Source organism: Nilaparvata lugens, chromosome 1 (genome assembly GCF_014356525.2).
Source record: "Nilaparvata lugens isolate BPH chromosome 1, ASM1435652v1, whole genome shotgun sequence".
Classification (NCBI taxonomy): Eukaryota; Metazoa; Arthropoda; class Insecta; order Hemiptera; family Delphacidae; genus Nilaparvata; species Nilaparvata lugens.
The window spans coordinates 70921723-70948867 of record NC_052504.1 but is presented as its reverse complement, the minus strand read 5'-3'; the positions used below and the strand labels follow the sequence as shown (position 1 = coordinate 70948867).

The following is a 27145-nucleotide window of genomic DNA, read 5'->3' as shown; positions in this document are numbered from 1 at the left end:
CAGGATGGATTGTGTGGGAAGGACAGTGTTTACAATAGGGGTTGACTTCTCAATGGGAACTTTATGATGCGTCCTGATAAATGATATTGCCATGAACAAAAGAAAGGTTCCGCCACCCACCTTCATCCATTCCTGAATCTTCTGCCTAATGTCAAGTTGAACCCATACCCTCTCACTCTCACACGATTAGGCATCGTAGAATTTTGGAGCATCTCTCTCTCTCTCTCTTACCATTCTCCCCAGCTGTAGAATGAATTCTCCTTCATCACTTCGACTCATCTACTCCCCCATCAATTCATTTCGAAATTCTCTTGGGTGCTGTTCCGTAGAAAAGCTTCCTCTCCAGTGTTAATGAATCAAGAGTGTATAAGGTCACAAGTCTGTTGTGGGCACTATCTACTTGAAAGAAATATATGAGGTGCTCAACCTCCCCACCCTGATCCCCTCTATGAATTTCAAGCCAGGATGTTGGCAGTTGGTTGAGATACGTAAAACTGGTAGTGCTGTTGAAAAGTAAGCACTGAGTTGGAAAAGTAAAAAGTATCTTCTAATCAGTTTCATAACAATCAAATACAGAATTTATTGAGGTATGACATTGATTGTGGTAAGAATGTCCTCCATAACAATCATGACGGTTGTCGCATGCGATAAAGTGATAAATAATTCATCATTGGATCGTATCATTATTATCAAGTTCAAAATTGTAGTGCAGCTTTAAAAAAAAATGAAAGTTTTTTCAGATAAAATATTTTTTCCAAATGAAATAGAATAGAATCAATGATTTACGAAATCCAATGAGAATATCGCATGAATGTAAGTGACAAGAAGATTGACCTCATTCCATGTAGATGTAGAGTTAGTAGCTTTTACCTATTTCATCAACGCAGCTTCCCGGATTTTATGTACATGTCACTCTAGATTCCCATTCCTATCCACATCTACCCATAATAATATTATTCACCATTCAAATCCATTATTCGAGCCTCACAAGCACAACTGTGAGAATGTCATTTACATTCTTGTCTCGTTCTTCTTGCATTGAGACGCGACTCGGCATTTATTATCAGAGTCCTACAAGGAAAAGCTTACTTTGAAAAGAGTCATGATTGAACTCGAGGCATAAAATTTATGACTCCTCATGTAACATTTCAAAGGAAAATTTAATATCTTATCGCGGACAGATTGAGAGCAAAGTAAATCTCGAGCGGATGCAGTTTTTCCACTTTTTCATCTGAAAAGCGGAGTAGAGAGAAAAACTTGAAAGTGGAAATATGCTAGTTCTATATGTAATTGTTTTTCTGTTTGATTTCGTACCTAGGGCCGAGAGAGTTGAGCTGCAGGGAGGCGACAAACATGAAAAGAAAAAGCTGCGACAAAGAAAAATAATTCACTCTTCTTTGTATTCCGACAGTGGAAATCCCTCCTGCTTAGTCGCCTATCCTTTGACTTTGGAACACAATCTGCCAACGCCATACTTCACACTCAATTTCTGCGCTTTCCTCGCACAAAGAAGCCGTCACTCCACTTTCTAATTACGAATTCATTCTCCCCCCCCCAACCCGAGACTGGTCGACTCCCTGACGCACACTTTTTCTTCGGCGGAGGATGAAGAAAGAAAGAAGGCAAGATGGAGAACTAGGAATTCAAATCCTGTAATCAGAGAAAATCCGTAAGTCGTCCTAGGGTGCGATCACAAAGGCATCGTCGTTTGATCGAACACTCCTTTTTTCCCCTGCATTCTCTCCCACCGCCAACGCAATCTCTCTCCTTTGTACTGCTGACAGGCTGAAAAATAATAAGAAAATTCTTTAATAATTTAAAAATCGAGGCATTTGACAAGAAATTAAACTCTGCCTTTGTGCTAGATTGCTGCTGCAAATGCAAGCGACAGCCTTTCACGAGCAATTTACGTTAACACGCAACGTCGGATGCCGAAATTGAAATCAATTTAAATACAATGCGCGCCAAATAAGATTTATGAATTCGCTTTCAGAGGCGAGGCACTCGCACGGCAGGCGGCAAATCATCGTTCACCACACGAAAACCGCCCTTCTTCAACTTTCATCAATCAGCTCATCGAGTGATTCGTCAGGCTCTTTTCGCAACACCTCAACCTGCCTTCGAGAAGATCTCACACGTCCAGAAAAAATATATTGGGGAGTTCAAGTCTCCCATCCACCTTTATTGATAAATCAAATTAATAAAATTCATTATTACTGCTGATGAATAAGAAAGCAGACAAGTTTTCGATTTCAATAATCTTTAGTGAATATGAAATTCACTCACATATATCTTGAGCACATAACCATTTATAAGATGAGCATCTGGGTTACTGGGTTCTAGTATATCAGTATCAAAAATGCAGAGGAAGAATGCTACTACTTTTCAAATTTATCATAGTAGTGATTTATTCTGTAAGATACAAGATCTTAACGAAGGGACCTGATAGAATTTCAATAGAGGATCGTCATAAATGAATTATAGGATGCATTATTTATGAAACTGATGAATCAGTAAGAGGGGTAAAATTGATCCTCAATTTCTTAAAATACCAAATTTGGTTATACGGCTTCTTTATCAACCAGCACCAGATTAAATTTGTTCAGAATCTTTGAACACTCTAATATTGTGCTTACCTACATACCGAAATTTCACAGTTTATTGTTGGAGGATTAACAGTTATAAAGTTGTGATGAGTATTGGTATTGCCTAAACGTTACCTTCCATCAAACTGGTCAGATTCACAATCAGAATGCACTATTCTTCTCAACTTGACCTAGAATTAAGAGGAGGACTTCTCTCATAACGTGGATGTATATACAATTTTTTGATTATTCAAAGTGATTTATTGCTAAAAGTTGTAGAAGGTAAGTAGACAAATCAAACAAGGAGCGGAATCAGTTCTATTTGATAAGACTGCATTACTCCATTACATGATTACATTATCAATTTTCAATTTCAATTTAGAATTATTAATTTCAAATTTCATTTTCAGAATTACAAAGAATAACAAAACAAATAAAATACAATAAAATGTTACAAATATAAAAAACATGGGCTTTGTGGTTGGGTGTATTGGAGAAGAGAAAAAAAAGAGAGGAAGATACCTAGCCAACTATGGTTTCCCATGTAATAGGCAGGCAAAGAAGAGAAGAGAGAAGTGATGAGGAAAAAAGGGAAGGGAGAAATGGGGGGTAGGAAGAAAAACAGAGGAATAAGTACGCAAAATGAAGGTAAGCGAGTCCACTGAAAAATAAAAAGAAACTAATGAAAAAACATTATAATTATGTATTGTTGGTATTGTCTTCTTCCAGTGAATTGTGTTATTTTCTACTCATTGTAATATACTTGCTTTCTTTAAACTAGACGATATGCTTATACTGTATATTTTCTTCATAATGTATTTAGAATGAAAATGAATGGGTCGAATATTATTTGTCCTTATTTTGGATGAAAAAAGTGGATAAGAAAACATTGGCAGGAAATCCGCGAAAAGTGTGATTCTTCATGAATTTATCAGAATTGTTTTGATGAAAAAGAAACGTTAGAAGCATCTTTTTCAGAGCAGTAAGCAGAGGCTCTTGAGAAGGATCAACGTCGACCTTGTCCAAGTCCAACTAGAGCAGCACGTCTTTCACTTTTTATCTCACCTCCCTCCTCACCCTAATTGGTGGGAGGGGATGGTGAAGAGGTGGAGTTGTGATGAGAAGGTGAGGAGGAGGAGGAGAACGTGAGTAATGGATTTCATATTTGTAGTGACGTGTTCCATAATAAGCTGTACTGATCCCCTTTGCGTCAGCTCCCATGCCGACTGTCTGTGGTGAACAAATTGTATTGACAGGTTTTCGTTATATAAACGAACAGCTTTGAATCAGACAACATGCGCATCAATTATTGACAGTGTCACCTGGTCGCCACCACCAATTTCCAGTTGCTGGTGCTTTTTCCATCCGGCTCGGCTAAGCCGGTCTTAGCCGGTTCGATGCTCGATTTGTTCACCGCTCCAACCTCTGAGCCAGAACAAAGATTCCACTTCAACAGCGATGGCATATAAATCCGCTAAGGACACAATTCGGCACTGTACAATCGAGCACCATTGTCTGTGTTCATCACGGCTGTTTCGTTATAGCATGGTTCACAATAAATAGTTTACTGAATTCAATCAACTGAATTTCAACCTTATCCAGTTGAAATCTCTAAACCATTTGAATCTGTTGAACTATAGAACCAAATTTTTCGAGTGAGGAGAATACCAGAATGAAATTTATAATATTAAAAATTATCGCCAAACTTGCCTACAATATGATGATTCGTTCTTGAAAAAAAAAACGTTCATGATCGTCAACAATATAATTCATCTTGAAAATCTCAAGCTTTATTACTTTGCAATAATTGATCGATGTGAGAATCTTGGTTTAGTGATCAGATGTTCTTAGATTCCAACTCATCAATTGAAAAAAAGTATCATCAGTTATCAATTTTTACAAAAATGTACATGATTTTTTACGAGTAGGCAATATTTGACAAAATATACAATTTCAGTTTTTTTCATATTACGAGCGTTACTAAAAAATATTTATTCATTGCTCTGCAACGGATATCGAAATTACTATGGAATTGTATAATCTAAGCAAAAATAAAACTGATGAATAACACTAATACAAATCTTGGAAATTCAATTATCCATAATAAAATCACCATCATATAACACTTGAACTAATCTTATTAAATCTAGCATAGGCCTATACAAATCCAGTCTTTTCATGAAATTATACATAAGATGATGTTCACAATTTTAAACCGAGTAGCTCACTGTATATTATACGGTTAAAGTACAGTTCTATGCGTGTCATTACCAAACGGTTTACCCTCTCTTCCCTTCCTCACCCCCGATTCTCTGCTCTTATCAATCGGAAGGATTGCCGCCCACCCCACTTCAAGCCAGTAGTCGTCGATGAACCACGATCAAAGTATGATCGTCCCCAACGTACACCGTCTGTCGTAGCCTCGCATAAACAAGCTAAACCCGCAAAAAAATAGTATATTAACTACGTATATTAACCAAGTATATTAATAGTGTATTAACCACAGTCCTCCGCGTGAACTCTCGTACACCCTAGTTCATTATAATATAATAATTAAATATAAATACTAAGAAATTGACAAAAACCACAGATTTATTGATAGTTTTAGAAATACCGGCTTCGGTTGTTACACCATTGTAAATCTCTGATAAACTCAGTTTATCAGAGATTGACAATTTCTTAGTATTTTTCTTTAATATGAATAACTACCACAATATCAACTTCTCAACTACACAAAAAGTAATATGATAATATTTATCGATTTACATGGTTATGATGAATATTCATTCGATAACTAAGTCACTGAATTGATATATCTATAAAATCAAATTTGAATTAACTCAAAACTGGTACTTGCACATGTTACTACAAGACCTTGTTCTGAAAACGTCTTATTTTTCGAGTTTTTGTTGCGCTCAAGTTGTGTAGTATGCGCATAGAATGTCAGCTCCTTGGCGGGGAGCAATTATCGGCGCGAACAGAGAGCAGCCAGGAAGGCCGCGCCGCGCCGCGCCGCGCGCATATGATAAATCACCAGGCCGTAATTGCGAAGGGCCATATTTCAGGAGGCGCAGTATGGGGCGGGGGGGAGCGTCTCTCCACCAGCCATAACTTAGGGCCCAATTACACTGAGTAGCTCATTTATCTTTCTGCCTGCCATGGAAAGGTTACACCATCCCCCCCTAATAGCACCTAACGGAACAGTTTTACATTATCATCGTATTCATAACGCCGCGCGATGAAATATTGGTTCATTAGGGCGGGCCAACGCCAACACCGCTGGACGACTATCAGCCTCTTCCTCTTCCTCTACTGATTTATCGTGTTCGGCCTTCGTCACGCGACGCACACCCCACACCCCATCATCAACCACCTCTCACCTAGCTGTCTCCCAGCCGCTAATCCATCCACAGCTATTGTCACAAGTTAACCAACAAAGTGGCATCTGACAGCATACGCTTTTCTCTGTCACCTGCAGACAATGCTATCTGTACTGAAACGGTTGCTATTGAAGGAGATGCACGCTTGGATAGTCGGTGATAATTCATATTATACATAATCCTTCTAATTTCAAATATATAATTAAAATAATGAAAAAATTATATAATCTCTCTGTTCTAGAGAATACTGTAGTTTCTTCGTTGTCTTCAGTAAGGTGTAAATAGTGTGTATACACATTCTGAATAGTGAACGGAGAGACATATTTTCTAGTCTATAAAGCATTCTTATTATTTTCTCTATCAGAAATTATTCTTAGTAACATAAAAACCACTTTTTTGGACCTAGGGGAACTTGAAACGTATAGAAATTTACAAATTGGGGTTCCTTAATTTTTTTCAGAAAGCAATACTTTCCTTACCTATGGTAATAGGGCAAGGAATGTAAAAAGCGTAAAATTTCAGATTAGAAGTATTTTAAACCTGCAGTGCAGAGTTCAATGGGTCAAGAAAGTAATCTGAAACATATTCGAATTTCATGTAATCTGATTGCCTGGAAGATACAATTTATTCCATTTAACCTGATAATATGCATGTGAAGACCGTTGAGACGCAATACATCTCATTTTGAAAAAATGAACTATAGGAACTCCATTATTATTTGACAAAATATTATTTTGAGTATTGATAATCTTTGCCCACCATGTTCTAATTAGGGGTTGTTTAATCAAATAAGGAAATGTAGCCAACTTCAATGTGATGTATGGAGCCTGGGTTTGGTATATGCATGTGTGTTTGTGTGTGAGTGTTGTGGTGCGGGCTGTGGGCTGTGGATGGTGGCAGAAAGGGCATTGGTGGGAATGGTGAAGGGATGTGCTGCATTTGAATGTGCTACTTGCAGTACCATAATCACTAAGTTCAACAATGCTATCCCAAGACCCAGGCAGACCCAGGGTCTGATGTATGAACTCAATTAAATAGTGGGACACTCCCTCTATTGTGCTCATTAAAGCTTGCAGACCAGCTTTAATCCAGCTTTAACGTTTCACTTCCAAATATTGTTATTCCTGCGTTTACTTGGTCAAATAAACACGGTCTGCTACCATTGTTCCATGTAGCGCACTGCCTTATATTCACACCTATTCTTGTGACAACAAAAGGGCATTAAAAACAGCTTAATTCTGAGTAGTATATGCCCTGGCTTTCTGTGTTGGTTCTCTGTGATAAAGCAGTCCTGTCTGATTATTAGGTTTATTATTGTTTGTTCTTGTTGCTTGCAGTCTCTGACTTATATATGAAATTTAAAGTGGAAGGAATGGAGTACGAAGTTAGAAAAACTAACCAGGTAACATTGTTAAGGACATACATTTCTATACTATTCATATTAGGTATTTTGGAATTAGGTTCAATGGCGATGTCACTCCAGGCAGAGGTCAATTCCATATTGCTGTAATTTGTTTCCATGTTGATTAAACAATATGATTGTGTAAATCTTGAAGGCTCATTATATTTAATGGCATTATATTCAAGAAATATAAATTTTTTAGAGACATAATTGGAATTCCTAAAGATGGAATTTTCATTTCAGATGATTAGTTATTGCCAATTAATATTGAATCTCCTCATTATTTCATTTCACATTTTTTTCATGATTTATAATATTAAACTTATCTTCTATTCTCATTTTAGTAGACTAAATAATTTTCCAACTTGATTATTTTTATTCTCTGAGTTTTCAAATGATGACTTTGGAGTAGCTCTTTTATTCAACATTTAGTTCACATTATAGAATCTCATCAATCAACTGATGATCAGCTTTGAGTTGTAGTAGCATGCTGCTCTATGAAATACGTCAGAAATCAGAATCCTCTGCAACTCCAAGCTCCATGCTCAGAGACTTTGATTAACAGACGAAGTTACTAGGTAGTCATTATTGATGAATAGCCTGAGAGCATGCCTTTGTAATTGCAGTACTACTTCACTGGCATAAAGAACATTGGTTTTGCAATGTCTGTTGATATCAAATTATCTGTATCTCAATCACGTTCCGTAGTTAATCATGTGCAGATAACGTGATACAATTCCCCTCATTCCAAGCTACTGGTCTTGTAACTTTGAGGAATGAGTCTGAAGAAGAGAAGTACATCAATAGAATTCCCTGTTGATCAAGCTCGAGTGTTTTTCCAATGGCTTCAACGTAAATTACTATTTTATTCAGAATATGTGTAAACGATTCCAAAGAAAAAGGAATCCTGTATGGAATCTCATGGGATGTGTTTCACATTAACGAGTTACTTAATTATGAAGTCTGTCATTGCTAAAATCTTCTCAGGACAGACAACTGATGATTGATCGTGAACCATCGTAATAATTCAATGTGATTTTCTCCTGAACAAATTCAAATTTCAAGATAAGTATTTGATTGATAAAATTACAAAACCAATGTCTGATTAAATAGTTGTATATATGGATGAATCTTTATTTTCTGCCAGGGTATTTGAATTTGTAGAACGATGCAAGTTTCCCTGTTGCCGTTGATCAAATATTCTAAATACGACTCCTAAATCACAATCAAAGTAGATGTAAATAATTATTGATTCTATAACATTTTTTTCAAGTGAAACATTCAACTACGAATTTTAATAATCTTGAAATCCCATGATGTTTCAAGTACTGTGGATACAAATAAAAGAATTTACAATGATCATTTTCATATTATTGGTTTTAGTACAGGTATATTTTTATGTAATCATGTTTTTGGCTACATTGTTGTTCAAATGAAGCATTCATTTAAACTCTCATGAATAGTTGCATGATGTTAAACACATTGTGTAACTTTTTATGTGTGAGTGATTTTTATGAGTAGGATTATGACAGAAACTAGCACAATCCAGACGGGAAATGTATAGAGCTACAGTTACTACACAAATAACTGCTTTCTGAAAAAAGTAAATTTTGAAAACAAGCAATTAGATCCGCTGGGCATTCTTCTATTGCCTTTGTTTCTTGGTCTCAAAATTTTACAGTTTCTTCAAGTTTGGACTTTTTCAGTAGTTTATAATTTATTTAATTCATTCCAGAGTAGTTTTCAAATTTAATAATTTGTGTTTTTTGTTTGTCTCTATCACTTTGCCTCTATCTATCGCCGTGCGCATATGATAAATCACCAGGCCGTAATTGCGAAGGGCCATATTTCAGGAGGCGCAGTATGGGGCGGGGGGGAGCGTCTCTCCACTAGCCATAACTTAGGGCCCAATTACACTGAGTAGCTCATTTATCTTTCTGCCTGCCATGGAAAGGTTACACCATCCCCCCCTAATAGCACCTAACGGAACAGTTTTACATTATCATCGTATTCATAACGCCGCGCGATGAAATATTGGTTCATTAGGGCGGGCCAACGCCAACACCGCTGGACGACTATCAGCCTCTTCCTCTTCCTCTACTGATTTATCGTGTTCGGCCTTCGTCACGCGACGCACACCCCACACCCCATCATCAACCACCTCTCACCTAGCTGTCTCCAAGCCGCTAATCCATCCACAGCTATTGTCACAAGTTAACCAACAAAGTGGCATCTGAAAGCATACGCTTTTCTCTGTCACCTGCAGACAATGCTATCTGTACTGAAACGGTTACTATTGAAAGCGATGCACGCTTGGATAGTCGGTGATAATTCATATTATACATAATCCTTCCAATTTCAAATATATAATTAAAATAATGAAAAAATTATATAATCTCTCTGTTCTAGAGAATACTGTAGTTTCTTCGTTGTCTTCAGTAAGGTGTAAATAGTGTGTATACACATTCTGAATAGTGAACGGAGAGACATATTTTCTAGTCTATAAAGCATTCTTATTATTTTCTCTATCAGAAATTATTCTTAGTAACATAAAAACCACTTTTTTGGACCCAGGGGAACTTGAAACGTATAGAAATTTACAAATTGGGGTTCCTTAATTTTTTTCAGAAAGCAATACTTCCCTTACCTATGGTAATAGGGCAAGGAATGTAAAAAGCGTAAAATTTCAGATTAGAAGTATTTTAAACCTGCAGTGCAGAGTTCAATGGGTCAAGAAAGTAATCTGAAACATATTCGAATTTCATGTAATCTGATTGCCTGGAAGATACAATTTATTCCATTTAACCTGATAATATGCATGTGAAGACCGTTGAGACGCAATACATCTCATTTTGAAAAAATGAACTATAGGAACTCCATTATTATTTGACAAAATATTATTTTGAGTATTGATAATCTTTGCCCACCATGTTCTAATTAGGGGTTGTTTAATCAAATAAGGAAATGTAGCCAACTTCAATGTGATGTATGGAGCCTGGGTTTGGTATATGCATGTGTGTTTGTGTGTGAGTGTTGTGGTGCGGGCTGTGGGCTGTGGATGGTGGCAGAAAGGGCATTGGTGGGAATGGTGAAGGGATGTGCTGCATTTGAATGTGCTACTTGCAGTACCATAATCACTAAGTTCAACAATGCTATCCCAAGACCCAGGCAGACCCAGGGTCTGATGTATGAACTCAATTAAATAGTGGGACACTCCCTCTATTGTGCTCATTAAAGCTTGCAGACCAGCTTTAATCCAGCTTTAACGTTTCACTTCCAAATATTGTTATTCCTGCGTTTACTTGGTCAAATAAACACGGTCTGCTACCATTGTTCCATGTAGCGCACTGCCTTATATTCACACCTATTCTTGTGACAACAAAAGGGCATTAAAAACAGCTTAATTCTGAGTAGTATATGCCCTGGCTTTCTGTGTTGGTTCTCTGTGATAAAGCAGTCCTGTCTGATTATTAGGTTTATTATTGTTTGTTCTTGTTGCTTGCAGTCTCTGACTTATATATGAAATTTAAAGTGGAAGGAATGGAGTACGAAGTTAGAAAAACTAACCAGGTAACATTGTTAAGGACATACATTTCTATACTATTCATATTAGGTATTTTGGAATTAGGTTCAATGGCGATGTCACTCCAGGCAGAGGTCAATTCCATATTGCTGTAATTTGTTTCCATGTTGATTAAACAATATGATTGTGTAAATCTTGAAGGCTCATTATATTTAATGGCATTATATTCAAGAAATATAAAATTTTTAGAGACATAATTGGAATTCCTAAAGATGGAATTTTCATTTCAGATGATTAGTTATTGCCAATTAATATTGAATCTCCTCATTATTCCATTCCACATTTTTTTCATGATTTATAATATTAAACTTATCTTCTATTCTCATTTTAGTAGACTAAATAATTTCCCAACTTGATTATTTTTATTCTCTGAGTTTTCAAATGATGACTTTGGAGTAGCTCTTTTATTCAACATTTAGTTCACATTATAGAATCACATCAATCAACTGATGATCAGCTTTGAGTTGTAGTAGCATGCTGCTCTATGAAATACGTCAGAAATCAGAATCCTCTGCAACTCCAAGCTCCATGCTCAGAGACTTTGATTAACAGACGAAGTTACTAGGTAGTCATTATTGATGAATAGCCTGAGAGCATGCCTTTGTAATTGCAGTACTACTTCACTGGCATAAAGAACATTGGTTTTGCAATGTCTGTTGATATCAAATTATCTGTATCTCAATCACGTTCCGTAGTTAATCATGTGCAGATAACGTGATACAATTCCCCTCATTCCAAGCTACTGGTCTTGTAACTTTGAGGAATGAGTCTGAAGAAGAGAAGTACATCAATAGAATTCCCTGTTGATCAAGCTCGAGTGTTTTTCCAATGGCTTCAACGTAAATTACTATTTTATTCAGAATATGTGTAAACGATTCCAAAGAAAAAGGAATCCTGTATGGAATCTCATGGGATGTGTTTCACATTAACGAGTTACTTAATTATGAAGTCTGTCATTGCTAAAATCTTCTCAGGACAGACAACTGATGATTGATCGTGAACCATCGTAATAATTCAATGTGATTTTCTCCTGAACAAATTCAAATTTCAAGATAAGTATTTGATTGATAAAATTACAAAACCAATGTCTGATTAAATAGTTGTATATATGGATGAATCTTTATTTTCTGCCAGGGTATTTGAATTTGTAGAACGATGCAAGTTTCCCTGTTGCCGTTGATCAAATATTCTAAATACGACTCCTAAATCACAATCAAAGTAGATGTAAATAATTATTGATTCTATAACATTTTTTTCAAGTGAAACATTCAACTACGAATTTTAATAATCTTGAAATCCCATGATGTTTCAAGTACTGTGGATACAAATAAAAGAATTTACAATGATCATTTTCATATTATTGGTTTTAGTACAGGTATATTTTTATGTAATCATGTTTTTGGCTACATTGTTGTTCAAATGAAGCATTCATTTAAACTCTCATGAATAGTTGCATGATGTTAAACACATTGTGTAACTTTTTATGTGTGAGTGATTTTTATGAGTAGGATTATGACAGAAACTAGCACAATCCAGACGGGAAATGTATAGAGCTACAGTTACTACACAAATAACTGCTTTCTGAAAAAAGTAAATTTTGAAAACAAGCAATTAGATCCGCTGGGCATTCTTCTATTGCCTTTGTTTCTTGGTCTCAAAATTTTACAGTTTCTTCAAGTTTGGACTTTTTCAGTAGTTTATAATTTATTTAATTCATTCCAGAGTAGTTTTCAAATTTAATAATTTGTGTTTTTTGTTTGTCTCTATCACTTTGCCTCTATCTATTGCTATATTTTGAAACAATAACAAAAGTAGCTTTGGCTGTGCAACATAGTTTGGGAATTACTCTTATCAGTTTCCTCGGCTGTCTTCTTCTGACACATATAAAAAACAGATCTATAAAGTCTACCATGCACGGGCAATAATATTATCAGCTGTATTAATAATAATGATTTTTTGAAAACAATATACTCTCCAATTACCGATTGGAACTCTCTGTATGTAGACCATACTTTCATAACCATATTACTTTGATATGAGCTCAATGGATACTGTCACGTTATTTTTTATAGTTAAATAACGATTAGCCTCCTGCTTGGCATCAGTCGGTAGAGCATGAAATATTTTAATAATTATAAAAATTAGGTCGTGGTTTTTCATAGGATACAGTCTCATAAAAATCTTTATAGGCCCAGATATGAGCTTCCACTATAATTCTGATAATTCATTAAAAAATATATATATGGTACTTATCCTATAGTATTGAGGAAAAAAATAAATCGTACACCATAAACAATTTGATACATATATTAACAAATATTGCAAAATAAATCAGAGCAAAAAATATATAGAGCGATAAAAAATATATAATATAAAAATAGAACAATAATCGAAATCAATAGAATATCACTGGCTAAATACTATTCTCTAAATTCTACAGCACGAAACGTTACCATGTGCTTTTACTTTTATGATCATATGCATCTATTTGCATGTAGCTGCGATATCAGCTTGCTAATGCCTGTCGACTTGGATAATTCCATTAAAACTGAATTCTAAAAATCAACTTGATAAATTGACAACTAATAATCCAAATATATATATTAAATTCTATAGTATCTAATAGATTTCTTTGTAATAAATATATATTTTATCTCAGGGTGCGAGATTCGGCACCTGAAGGAATAAATAGAGCAATTCATCTAGTGAATCAGAGCTACAACAAACTATCGCAAATTATATTGCAGAAATTAATGATCATATGAATGTGTATTAGCAGCCTAGATTTTATACTTCTTTGATTGATAGATCTTCTGATATGTGGATTGATTCGTTACTTTCTAATAAAATACCTTTAATACTACATTTACTTGCGCAAGTATTTACAAGTACTACTTCCTTAATACATTAAATTATTTTTATTGGGTTTTTAAATATGCTCTCTACATGCTAAGTAATTTTTTTATAGGTTATTATTTGTTTCATACATCATAATAATTAGCCACGTGAGACCTTTAGTTCCTCAAATTGCATACCGTTTTGCCACAATAAATTTCTGCCAAGGTGTTTGGTCAGATTCTACGTTGTATGGCTCGGTCGATCGTTAGGTCGCCGATCACTAAATGTTTATGCCTAACCTCAATTTTCAATATTTTATATCATATTATATATTAGCAAAAAATTATTTCAATTCCTCTTAGGCTGTTGTACAGTTTAGCCAGGACGTCTGATATTATCTAATTTTTATGTTATCTCTTTGGCGATATTAGCCAATTACTTCACTTAGACCTATAAATATTTCAGCTAGGGATTTTTATTTATCTATCCAAATTACAATAGGTTACAATACATACACAGAATCCTTCGTAGCATTTTAGCACAGTGGAATATATAGCGATATCAAATTCAGCATTGATGTGATCGGTATCACATGAAGCGAGATCACTGCTAGTAGCTATAGGTGTAGCTTAGTGGGCGTGTTGGCGTTAGCAGAGCAGAGCAGAGCAAAGGGCGCAGCAATAGATAGAGGCAAAGTGATGTGGCGTCGATGCAAAGTCAGGGCTCAGGGCTCAGGTCGACGCCGCGACGCCTCCTAACGAGATTTCCATATTTCGAAAGACATCAGCTATTGAGTTGCAAACTCGACAGAGTGTTTCGTCGGGTAAGCTAATCCGCGCCTTAAATATCGCTCTCGGGCCTTCGCCAAGGATCAGCCGAAACTGATACAAAGCCTAATTCACTTTCACCCGAGAATATAAAGTGTCTTAAGAAATTCATGAGGAGACGCTTTCCGCAGCTTTTATAGTTTCGAGTTTCTTTCGAGCGTCTTTTGACGTCCCGTCGCCTGCACATTACAACACTGACAAGTGGCATCTGACGTCACGGATCCTGTGTGATGGATTGAAGCCATTATCGGCCTTCGAGGGGTGGAGCTCCGCCCCTCCCATCACCCGCAAATCTTCTGAATTTATTCAAGAGCGCATCCATTTACATAATGCTCAAATTGGTTTCCATATCTGGATATCTCGTAAAATGCAATCTCCATTGCCTGATCTACCATTGTTGGCATCTCAGTCTTTATGTTCTCAAAACTAACCATTACTCGATCTCTACGCTCAATTCGGAGCTGTGTTATTCGATCCAAGTTGGTGTAGGATCTAAAAGCATCTAGTGCAAGTGTATTGGAAATTCTAGTATGTGTTGATAGAATTTGAATTGCGGATATTTCATTTCGGCAAACAGTGTTGATAACCATCGGCAAATGTTGCTACCATCCGACAATATTGATAGCATCGGCAAATGTTGATATTATCGGCAAATGTTGATACTAGCACTCGTTGATACCAGTGTCACCAAATAGTTGATACCATTTTGTCCAATTTTATAGCAGAGTAGAATCTGAATGAGTAAATCTTAATTCTGGAAAAACTACAAATAATCGAATTGACTATTGATCTAGAATTTGTAGAGATACAATAGACGTTCCTATTTATATGAGAATCTTATTTTGGCAAAATATAGGAGTGATGTGGTTTTCTGGTTGACACTCCAAGCTGATAATATTTGTATTTGAATCTGAATATAAATGAAAGTTACATGAGTAACGATTTCTCCTTTTGGGGGAAAAGTGTTCAATCAAGCTTTACTATATAGAAATTATGTTATTATTTAAATTGAGTGTTGACCATCAGTTGGTGTGAATATGGCATTCGCTTTGACATCTCATTTGCTGGATTGACGACTAATGCAATAAACGCCACGTCACGCCACCTACCTCAAGTAATCGTATTTCATCCAATCACAGTGCTTTGATTTGGTGCGGGAAGCGGGGTCTGTCAGAATGCATGCGCGCTTCTTTTAGCTGTAATTAGGCTGCGCAGCTCGGGATTGCACCGCGCAGCTGCAATCAAATTGTGTCAAACATCGGTATAATTTTGCACTTTATTCGTTTGTGGCTGTCGACAGCGACATTTTTGAGCCTAGGGCGGTCGGCTGCCCCAACCGCCAACGCAGATTACTCTCCTGCAGGACCTATTGCTGCCAAATAGATATCACAACCCAATACGACACAAACGACTATCGTCAAAACAAAATGACAACATTTCTTTGCCCCCGGCTAGCCAACCCAACTAAACAACAGACGGCCATTCATTTTCAATCATCATCAACAACATTATTATTAGCGCCCCGTGCACAACTATGGCTGTCGGTGAGTGGTTTCAATAATAAACGAACTTCGAACAAAAGCCGAAATGTCCGAAAGCGATAAATTAGTTTTGCTCGCCGTCTACCTGAATAAATAACCGGACCGAGCTCTCCAACGAGCAGCGAATTACTCGCTCAAACGAAAATGCAAACAGATTGAACGCCAATGGCCACAAGCCGTTATTTAATCCGACATCCTTCTATCTACAAATATTTCAAAGTTCAACAATAAAATTAACGTTCGGATTGCCGTCCTTCTGTTATGCACGCGATCCTGTTTTCATTGCAAAGCCATGAATTGATTCTTCTGCAATTTTGAATTCACTCGCAACGTACTGTTGGTTTAGCTTTTATTCGAGCCTTTATGAAACGAGCGCCCATTCGATGTGTCCACATGAATAACGGAAAAGTAAGTGCATATTTTAATATACTGGACATCACCAGAAAGGAAGCCTAGAATGAACGGGGAAAAGAGAGAGAGAGGAAATATGGGAAAGGGTTAGAGTTAGCGAAAGAGGAAGAGAGTGATTTCGAATTGCATCAGATTGTGTTGAAATGGGAAAATGGCTAATATACGCTTTCCTTCTGCATAGGAGAGATAGAAAAAAAGATGGAATAAAGGAAGGTAGTTTTATAATGATTATTGTTATTTATTTACTCTTATGGCTTTTATTGGCAGAGAGATATTTTCGGATGTTCTGCTTTGCCGTATTACCCTATGTCATTTCCTATCAACACTCAAGTTTATAGGTTATGTCTTGGGTTCTTCATTTTTCTCACTAAAAATTTGCACTTCCTCTTCCTGAGTTCCTATTTTATAAATTTTAGAATCAAAAAAACTATTTTCAAACACAAAAACATAATTGTTATTATAATTAACTACTGAACGTATCCATTTACCATTGGTGAATTAAAAAATAAGTTGTTTAACGTAACAAATAAGTCAGATATTTTCTTTTTTATCTGTTCAACCATATCTTCATATGGAACTGAAATTTATCATGAATTCTCATTACATCTTAGATATTATAGAATCCTATAATTTTACATATTATACAAAAATTCAATTGGGAGCTAGCGGAAAAATAGTTTCAAGCAATATAATTTTTACATTTAATCTATTGTCCATCATTGTTCTATTTAACAACAAGAATTATTAAAATCAGCATCAATTCCAATTAGTGGATAGGAAAATCTGTTTCAAAATATTTTGTTACCAGCATGCAGCACAGTAAATGGGAGAGGGAGCAAGCTAGGCTTATGCAGGAGCTTTGTTTGATGTTGCTTTTGAAATGAAGGCGACTTGATGTGTTTTGCAAAGAAAGGCTTCCACGTGACTCGTACATATGTGTTTGAATTCATCATGTTGAAGTCTTTAAAAAGGAAACTCATTTCCAAAGGGATAATATTGCAAGGCAGGGGTGGCAACTGCTTGCCTGTGAAAGGCGTCCGACGAAGTGAAGTCTAATTTCTCTTTGCGTCGGTTGTCGAGTCTCGACGTCTCTTTGAAAACTCCGGAAAATCTGGAAAACCTCTTGCTGAGCGAGAAAAGTGTGCGACAGAGAAGGAAATAAATGACATATGTCAAGATCCGGGCACGAGACGTCTGTGGTATATCATGGAGAAATCGGTTCCCAGACCTGTTCCATTCCTTGAATTGTCAAGGTGTCGTATGCTCTGTTGTGAGTTTTTCACGGCTTCTACTCGCTCGCTATCACCAATGAAAGCTTTATAATGTCAATGCACTGCTGGATACAGTTCGGGTTCTCAAACATGTGTACTCAGTACTCAGTATCAGTTGGTATACTGGAATGATTTTCACAGTATCAATTGAGGATTAATTCATTTTGCATTTGTACCTGCTGTCTTTTTTCTACTAAATTCCATATCTTATCCGATTAGCCAATCAAAGTCTGAATGATGAGCTAAACCTTCGTAGCTCATGAAATATTTAATGAGCATAGCTTATGTTATAATTCTCAGCTCGCTATAATCGCTATAGCCCAACTGAATCCCAGCTATGTGTACTCGCTATAATCTTTAAAAGTGAGTTTTTCTTTTGAGCTATTGAATTACTAGAGGAAATATTGGAGTAAATTTAGGTGAGAATAATTATGTTGTCTAATCAAAACTACTATATTTTCAAACATTACTGATTGCCTGATCACTCTCTCAATATTCTATTGATATTATATTTTTTTATTATTAATTTTAATCACTTTACAAAATAAAATGTTGATGAAGCATCTTGTTAGATGTATGCACTACTTTCATTTGTTTTCAGTTGTATCTTTGTTCGGTTCGTCATTTTTGAATCTGGCGCGCTTCCAGTGCCAACTTAATGTGTTTCCCCTTATTTTTTCCCCGGTCGTAAGTTCGTCACGCATTTATTGCTTTTGCGTCTTGTATTATTATCGTCTGACTCTTTAATTATTTTATGGTCATTGCGATTGTATTTTTTTAATCTCTTTCAAGACTTTCTGTGAAGTTTTGAGTCTATTGCGTTGTGTTTTTCTTGTCATTTCCTGTTAGTTCCACATCGTTCCGCATCCGCCCTTTTGGTTGTAGGATGCTTCACTCGTCGACAACATGGCCGTTCCGTAGCGTCTTTCTCCATAAGTCACAGTCACCAAAATTTCTGAGTTTCCCGTACTTTTCACATTTTACCAATGGCTGTTTTTAAATCTTGTTACGTTAATCATATTCGACGTTTTGAGTCATAAATCCTTAATTTCTCTTCGTTATTTATTGAAATAGCTCAATATTTCAATTTGTGCACCGCGTCCTCGTGGACAACTTTTACTCAAAGTGTGTTTTCTCCGCATTGGCCGTTTCCTTCGGCAAAACTCAGACTTCCTCCTAAGCACGGCAGCTTAGGATAACTTCTACGAGGAATTCGTTCCCAGTTCAAGCTGTTCTGGATCGTCTTCTATTCTCTTGTCAGTCTTGGTCTTACCACGCTGTCATCTCTCGGGGGGCCTTCAACCTTAGAAGGTTCCGTTGATAGTACTCTGCTGCTTCAACATCTCTACTGTGCACTCACAGTATTCGTCGTAGAAGGTCGTCTGGAGTTCAACTTCATCGGGTGTTCAATCCATTTGAACACATACTTGGTGGACATCCATGTTCACAAGTCTACAAGTCGAGGCTGGTCGCACTTTGTCCTCTCCTGGGCATTCCTACTTCTTCAATTCAACATGTCTCAAGCTGAGTAATTTTATATTTTATCCTCAATTTCATTTTGTATTTTTTTAGGCTACTTTGTCATAATCTCCCGTTTAATGTGTGTTATTACTGGATTCACAATTAATCGTTCAATATATTTGAAACATCGCATTTTGAAGCTTCACCTTTGCTTCATATTTTGAACAGCAATTTTCATTGCAAATTCAATTTTTACATAACCTTACCTTGAAGCCACAGCGCTTCAGTGAACTTTTCAGTTTTTCCTAATTATGTTTATTGTATTATAAGCATTCTAAGTATTGCTTTACTAGTTTTGATACAAGCCATTACAAATTTGGACTTGTCATTGCATCGCTCTTCAGCGTATATTTCTTTTGTGTAATCTGTTTTGTTTACATTTCCATTTACATAACCTACTTTGTTTTACAACGTTTTATTTGCTAGCCTATGTGTAACCTTGCTACAGATCTTTTCCTATTGCAGTTATTACAATAATTAGCCCTTGCTATTATTATTATCTTTATTCAAGTCACATTTTTACTAGTTTTGAATCTACTGACTTAGTAATTTGATTAAGTTGCTACCGCAATATAGCGTTCAAATAATTGTGCTATTGTTCTGATGTGTGTAATAATTATGTATTGATGAGCTTTCTACCAATTTTAGACAGCACTAAATAATTTTCATTTTTACCAACATTTTTGTCAACTTATGTTTTCTACGATTGAGACGTTTCAAGTCTTTATCTCGATTTATTCAAGACTCAAATCGATCTAATCAATTCAAGCATTTTGTTAGCGTCTTGCGCATACCCTGTTTTACATATCATCCTATATTGTATTATTCTTTGTTTGTTGTACTAATTAACCTTTGTATTTACAGCTAATGTTCTCTGTAGATATTTTGTATACCTATTGAATTATCAAATTGTTTTGTCTTTACGAATTTGGTCTAGTACCTAAATTAAATTTTCATAAAGCAATTCACCCCTTTGAAAATTATATTTTCTTAATAATTCATGGTCAATTTGAGTAGTAGGCATTAAAATAACTTTGCAATTTATCTAATTTCATACAATTATTTTAAAGTCAATTTTGTATTTGAGATACATCAAATTCTCCTTTTTCTGCTTTTGTGCTTATGTGCCCATCTGAAATCTAGTTACAGCAACTGCTGTTTTTGTTCATATAAATTTTTTACTATTTTCTGTTGTTTATTAAATTGAATATTGTTAACCAATCTTTTCATTTGGTGTCTTACCCTTTTTTCTTAGCTACTATCAGAGTTACCATTTTGCCTCCAAGCTGCAATCAGTCTTTCAAGCACAGTGGTTACTCATCTCGGATATGTGGAATTTCGTCCATGCAAGTAATAAGACTTATTTATTTCTTACTCATCATTTTTATTCATTCGGCTCATTGCCACACAAATAAGATACAGTCCACTAATTTCTCTTGGACAAATTCTTCATGTTTTTGGTCCTCCGGGCCGGATGATCTCAGTGATCCTTGGAGGCCATCCTCATATTTCCATTTGTAAAGTCCCATTTCACTTTCACTGGACAATCAGTAATTGCTGAAATTTTTATCGATGCCAAATGATTGGATCTCTTGTGTATTTTTTAAATGTCTGTGTATTGTGTTAAACTTACTTAGGATTAACGCACTGTGTATTCTGGTTTTCATGCTATTGCTGCAATTGCCGAGCGCACTGCTACGTACTGGCACAACATTGCAACCACCTGTTTGACTCACCACACGGCACTGCGCACAAGCTGGCCCAAGTCTTGCCGCTCAATCGCTCTTCGTTGCACCCAAGATGAACGAACCTGCTACTGTTCTATGTGACAAGAACATTTTTGCGCACAGCTATTACTCTGGATGGTGCTCAGGTCGTATTATAAATTTATATTTGTAATTAGTATTTTCCAATATGTCGTCCAAGTCAAAAGCAAGTACAAAACCAAAATCCATGGTTCAACAATGGATTGGTGTAGCTAAAGAAATTGTGCGAATTCATAGCGAGTATATGAATGCAATCATTAGAAACACTGATGATTTTCAAAAATTGTTAACCGTAAGATCTCGCCTATCTAAATTAGAAGAGCTCTATGATAATTGTTTCTTTCAAATCGATCATGAATCTATCGATCATGACGCTCATGTATCTTGTATGCAAAAGTTCACTGAAGTTGTAGCTAAACTTACTATTACTTGTGAATCTTTCGAAAGTCAGCAACAGATGCTACAGCATCAAACTTGTGACAACCAAATCTTATCTCATGACATATCACAAGATATGCCCGTACAAGATTTGCACATAAATAATCAAATGACATATCCTAATGTGTCTCAGCAAACAGCTGTTGGTAATCAACCAGTAGTGAGAAATCCCACTCATAATCAAATGTCACCTTCAGTGGCTGAAGTCAATCAACCTCAACTCCAATCACCACCTCATTATACTTGGCAGCCCGATTTTCAATTTCAGGGTTTTAAACTCCCAGAGATTCCGCTCCCCAGTTTCGGAGGAGATTTTGAGCGTTGGTTAGAATTTCGTTCATCATTCTCGGCTATAGTTGCTGATAACGTTTCTGTGTCACCTAGTGTAAAGTTTCAATACTTAAAGCAAGCCCTCAGTGGTGAAGCTCTTAACCGTATTTTGAACGTTCCACATGGAAATTTTGACTTAGCTTGGACTTTGCTTAAGCAGCGTTATGACAACCCTCGCTTAATAGCAGACACTCATGTTGCTGCTATCTTAACGCCACCTGCTCTGAATTCAAATTCAGCTCCCTCTTGGAGAAATTTCATTGACCATCTCAAAACAAACATTCATGCTTTAGAGTCAATCAATTTAGAAGTTGATATCAAAAGTTTACTTTACATGTATATTTTTACTTCTCGTTTTGATGCTCGCACATTGAGAGATTGGGAAAGACACATCTCATTAGTTGCTGTTCCCTCAATGGAAAATCTATGGAGTTTCATGGAAGCTCAACATAAAGTAGCGCAAGCCGTTTCTTCAAGTACTGCAAGCAACTCAAAGGAATTTCATAAATCTGTTATTAATAATGGCAACAATGCTAAGGCAATGCATTCCACAAGTAAGCCTGCTGCTCAGCAGCAATTCAATAACAATAATAGGTTTAAATCTAATCAATTTCAGAAAAGTGTTGCTTGTTTGTTTTGCAAAGAAACAAGTCATAACGTTTTCAGCTGTCCATCATTGCTCAAGCTGGCTCCCAGTGCTCGTGGAGAAGCTGTCAAGAGAAAGTCACTCTGTTTCAATTGTTTGAAGCCCTATGCTTTTGGACATTCCTGTCTAGGTGCCTGTCGTCAATGCGGTAGGAAGCACCACACTCTGCTGCATGAAGGTTCCTTCAATGCCAACGTAGGAAATGGTAATAATGCTGTTTCAAATAGTATTCAATCTAGTCCTGTGCAACCTGTGTTAGGTTCCTGCGCATGTTCAACAATTAACTCGCCGTCGACATCGAGGTCTTCAAGAGAAGTTGACAGTCACCAGACTAGCAGTTATCAACCTGCCACTAGCACATACCCAATCAGTGACTTAGGTTGCTCAGGCAGTTCGCATCAGTCTTCCGCTCATACGGATCCAGTTTTTAAAGCATCCAACAATCATATTGCAATTTATTCCAGTTGTTCTGCTTTCAGCAACAACAATCAGAGGTCTTCTCTTTCTATTATGCCTACTGCTGAAGTTATGGTTTTGGACTCGACAGGTCAACCCGTTTTGTGCCGCGCATTATTGGATACAGGCAGTGATTCTTGCTTAATAGCTGGACACTTAGCTACTCGCCTAGGACTTCCTATGTTGCACAAAGATATCATGATTCACACTGTTTCCAGTACTCCCGTAAAATCCACTGTTGTGCATTCAGTAACTGTCAAGTCGACAGACCAAAGTTGGTCCACCACAGAGGAATTTTTAGTTGTGAACAAAATCTCTTTAAATTTGCCAGCATCCAAATTGGATCTCTCAGAATTTCAAATTCCTACTACAATCAAATTGGCAGATCCTCATTTTGATCAACCCAAGGGAATTGATATTCTTCTTAATGTGTCAGTTTTTGCATCCATCATGACTGGTGGACAAATCAAGGTCGATCCATGTTGTCCCATCATTCAAAACACACGACTAGGTTGGATAGTGTTTGGTAAATTGAAACTTTCTCAGCCTATTTGCAGCCCCAATCATGCAAATTCGAACTTTGTCTCTAGTTTTGAAATTTCTAATCAATTGGAAAAATTCTGGAAAACTGAAGAGCTCACTCCGATTGCACCCCTAACTGCTGAAGAAGTCAAGGTTGAAAAACATTACAATGAAACCACAATGCGTTTAGAAGATGGTCGATTTATGGTCACCCTTCCACGTAAGGATAATTTTTTCACTTTAGGGCAATCCGAATTTCAAGCGCGAAAGCGATTCAGTTCATTAGAAAAACGACTTTCCACTCAACCTGAGTTGAAATCTCAATATGTGGAATTCATGCGCGAATATCAAGAATTGAATCATATGACTCTGGTTGATCCCCCATCTGATCATGAAAAGGTGTACTACATTCCCCACCACGCAGTTTTCAAGCCGGACTCAACCACCACCAAATTAAGAGTAGTCTTTGATGCCAGTGCTAAAACGAATTCTGGAGTGTCGCTCAATGAGCTCCTGTTCAAAGGGCCCACAGTTCAACCAGACTTGTTTGATATCGTGTTACGTTTTCGTATGCATAAAATTGCTTTCACAGCTGATATAGCTAAGATGTACCGTCAAGTTCTTCTTCAGTCTTCTGATAGAAATTTTCATAGAATCTTTTGGCGAGATGATCCGTCATTGCCGCTACAACAATTTCAGTTGAACACCATTACTTATGGTACCGCTCCTGCTGCATTTCTGCTACGCGCACTTTGAATAAGCTTGCGGAATTAGAGACTAGTCCCGATTCTCCGGTCTATCAATCCGTTCACCAGGATTTCTACATTGATGATTGTATCACGGGCGGACCTGATGTCAAAACAGCTATTTCACTTGCTCAACAATTAATTCTCTTACTTCAAAGCGGAGGTTTTGAATTAAGAAAGTTCATGTCTTGCTCATCTGAGCTCTTAGCATCAATTCCATCTCATTTAGTTGAAACTTCAGTCATCAAGCCCGTCTCTGAAGCTGATGGAAGTATTACAAAAGCATTAGGTCTAATGTGGAATTCCAGTTTGGATGAATTGTCCATTGCATCAAACGTTTCTAAAGATTTGCAAAAATCGTCTTTCACCAAACGTGAAATACTTTCAGTAGTAGCTAGTATTTATGATCCGCTTGGTCTTGTAAGTCCTGTAGTTGTTCTTCCCAAATTTTTCTACAAAAATTGTGGTTGCTGAAATTAGACTGGGATGAAAAGCTTCCTACCGATTTGTTAAAAGAATGGCTCAATATTTTCCATCAATTACCTGATGTGCCGCAAATTTCAATTCCTCGTTGTGTTCTCAGTGTACATGCAAATTCAGCCATTGAACTGCATGGTTTTTCAGACGCCAGTTCCACCGCTTTTGGCGCTTGCGTTTATGCTCGATCTGTCTCAGATAACATACAAACTCGTTTGATATGTTCGAAATCACGTGTAGCTCCACTCAAAATACTTTCCATTCCTAAGTTGGAACTTCAGGCCGCTTTATTGTTAGCGCGTCTCATAAATCGAGTTGTCAAAGCTTTTAACTTACTTGGTATATCAATTTCAAATGTATTTCTCTGGTCTGATTCCACTGCAGTATGCAACTGGATACGTGCTATACCCGATAGAAAAGATGTATTCGTAGCTGTCCGCGTTGCTGAAATTCAAGAGACTACATCCTTTTGTACATGGAATCACGTACGCACTTCAAATAACCCAGCCGATGTAATCTCAAGGGGTTTGACGCCAGCAGAGCTTGCTAAAAATAACCTATGGTGGCATGGTCCTTCCTGGTTAGCCAAGCCCTCAGATCATTGGGATTCATTTTCTTCAAATGTTGCTGTGTCCAATGTTGCTAACATTGCAATTGTCAATGAGGTTTCAGTGTCAGTATTTTCAAAATTATTTTCTCGATTATCTAACCCTTTCAAATTAATACGAGTTGTAGCCTACAGTTTGCGTTTTATTCACAATGTTCGGCATTCTAGCACACGTTGTTTTGGTGAATTGTCTGTAGCTGAAATTCAGGAGGCAGAACTTCATGTCTTGAAAATTGTTCAGCAGGAATCCTTTGGTCCTGAACTTCATCAATTGCGAGCGAAAACCGAGTTGGATTCTCGCAATAATTTGCATTCACTTTCGCCGTTTTTGCATGTTGACAATTTGCTCAGAGTCGGTGGTAGACTTGTGCATGCTGATGTACCCTTTGACTTTCAACATCAGATATTGCTCCCATGTAAGCACAAATTCACTAAGGCATTAGTAATAGCCACTCATCAACGTTTGTGTCATGCTGGTGTACAAGCTACTATGGCTTCGCTTAGACAGCGATTCTGGATCCCATCTACTAGACGTGTAGTCAAAAGTATTCTACGCTCCTGTGTCAAATGTTTCCGTTTTTCTCATGTCAAAGCTGAACAGATTATGGGACAACTCCCTGCAGTTCGTGTGAATATTGGTTCACCTTTTCTAAATGTAGGCGTCGATTACATGGGACCTCTTACCTTGCGTTTAGGCGGCCCTAAGTCTCGCACATTTGCTAAAGCTCATATAGCTTTATTTGTTTGCATGGTCACACGTGCCGTACATCTTGAAGTGGTCACAGAATTGTCTACCAAGGCCTTTCTTGCCGCGCTTACTCGTTTCGTTTCAATCCGTGGTATTCCTAATTCAATATATTCCGATAATGGCACTGCCTTTGCAGGTGCTAACAGTGAGCTTCAAGAGCTATACAAATTTCTTGCTGATTCGCAAAATCAACGTGTTCTTCAAACCGCAGCCACTAGTTGGCGGATACAATGGAATTTCATCCCGCCTCGTGCTCCCCACTTCGGAGGTTTGTGGGAACGCTCCATTAAGAGTTTCAAAAGTATTTTTAAAATTATCACTATCAATCAAATACTTAATTTTGAAGAGATGTATACCCTCAGTGCTCAGATTGGTGCTATTTTGAACTCTAGGCCCATCGTTCCGCTTTCAGAAGATCCGCATGATTTGGCGTATCTTTCACCAGGTCACTTCCTAATTGGTCGTCCCCTAAATGCACTTCCTACAAAACAACCTAAAACCAACCACATAAATCATCTTGCTCGTTGGCAAAGGATTGCGGACTTAAATCGTCAACTTTGGGATCGCTGGTCACAGGAGTATCTTGTTACGTTGCAACAAAAGCAAAAATGGACATCGTCGTCAGACAACATTGTCGTCGGCACGCTGGTGCTGCTCAAAGATCCAGGTGCCCCTCCCGCGGTCTGGAAATTAGGTCGAATCACTGAGGTGATTAAAGGTGTGGACAACAAAGTTAGAGTTGTCATGGTCTTTACTGAAGCTGGTACTTATAAGCGTGCAATCTCCAGCATCGCTCCACTTCCATTGGACGAAGAGTCTGAAAGTATCGCATCCATCTAACATATTTTATTTTTCATCTGTTGTGCAATTCCTTGAATTTCCCACGGGCCCACTCTATGTTAGATGTATGCACTACTTTCATTTGTTTTCAGTTGTATCTTTGTTCGGTTCGTCATTTTTGAATCTGGCGCGCTTCCAGTGCCAACTTAATGTGTTTCCCCTTATTTTTTCCCCGGTCGTAAGTTCGTCACGCATTTATTGCTTTTGCGT

General features: G+C 37.1%; 1 protein-coding gene across 1 annotated transcript; it reads left to right on the top strand.

Annotated features, from left to right (window-relative positions):
* Positions 1-23445: 23445 nt before the first annotated feature.
* Positions 23446-26935, top strand: LOC120353703. Its single transcript, XM_039438477.1, has 3 exons — positions 23446-24135; positions 26232-26363; positions 26672-26935. Exons 1-3 carry the CDS (start codon positions 23446-23448, stop codon positions 26933-26935), a joined length of 1086 nt encoding a protein of 361 aa, XP_039294411.1.
* The last annotated feature ends 210 nt before the right edge of the window (positions 26936-27145 follow it).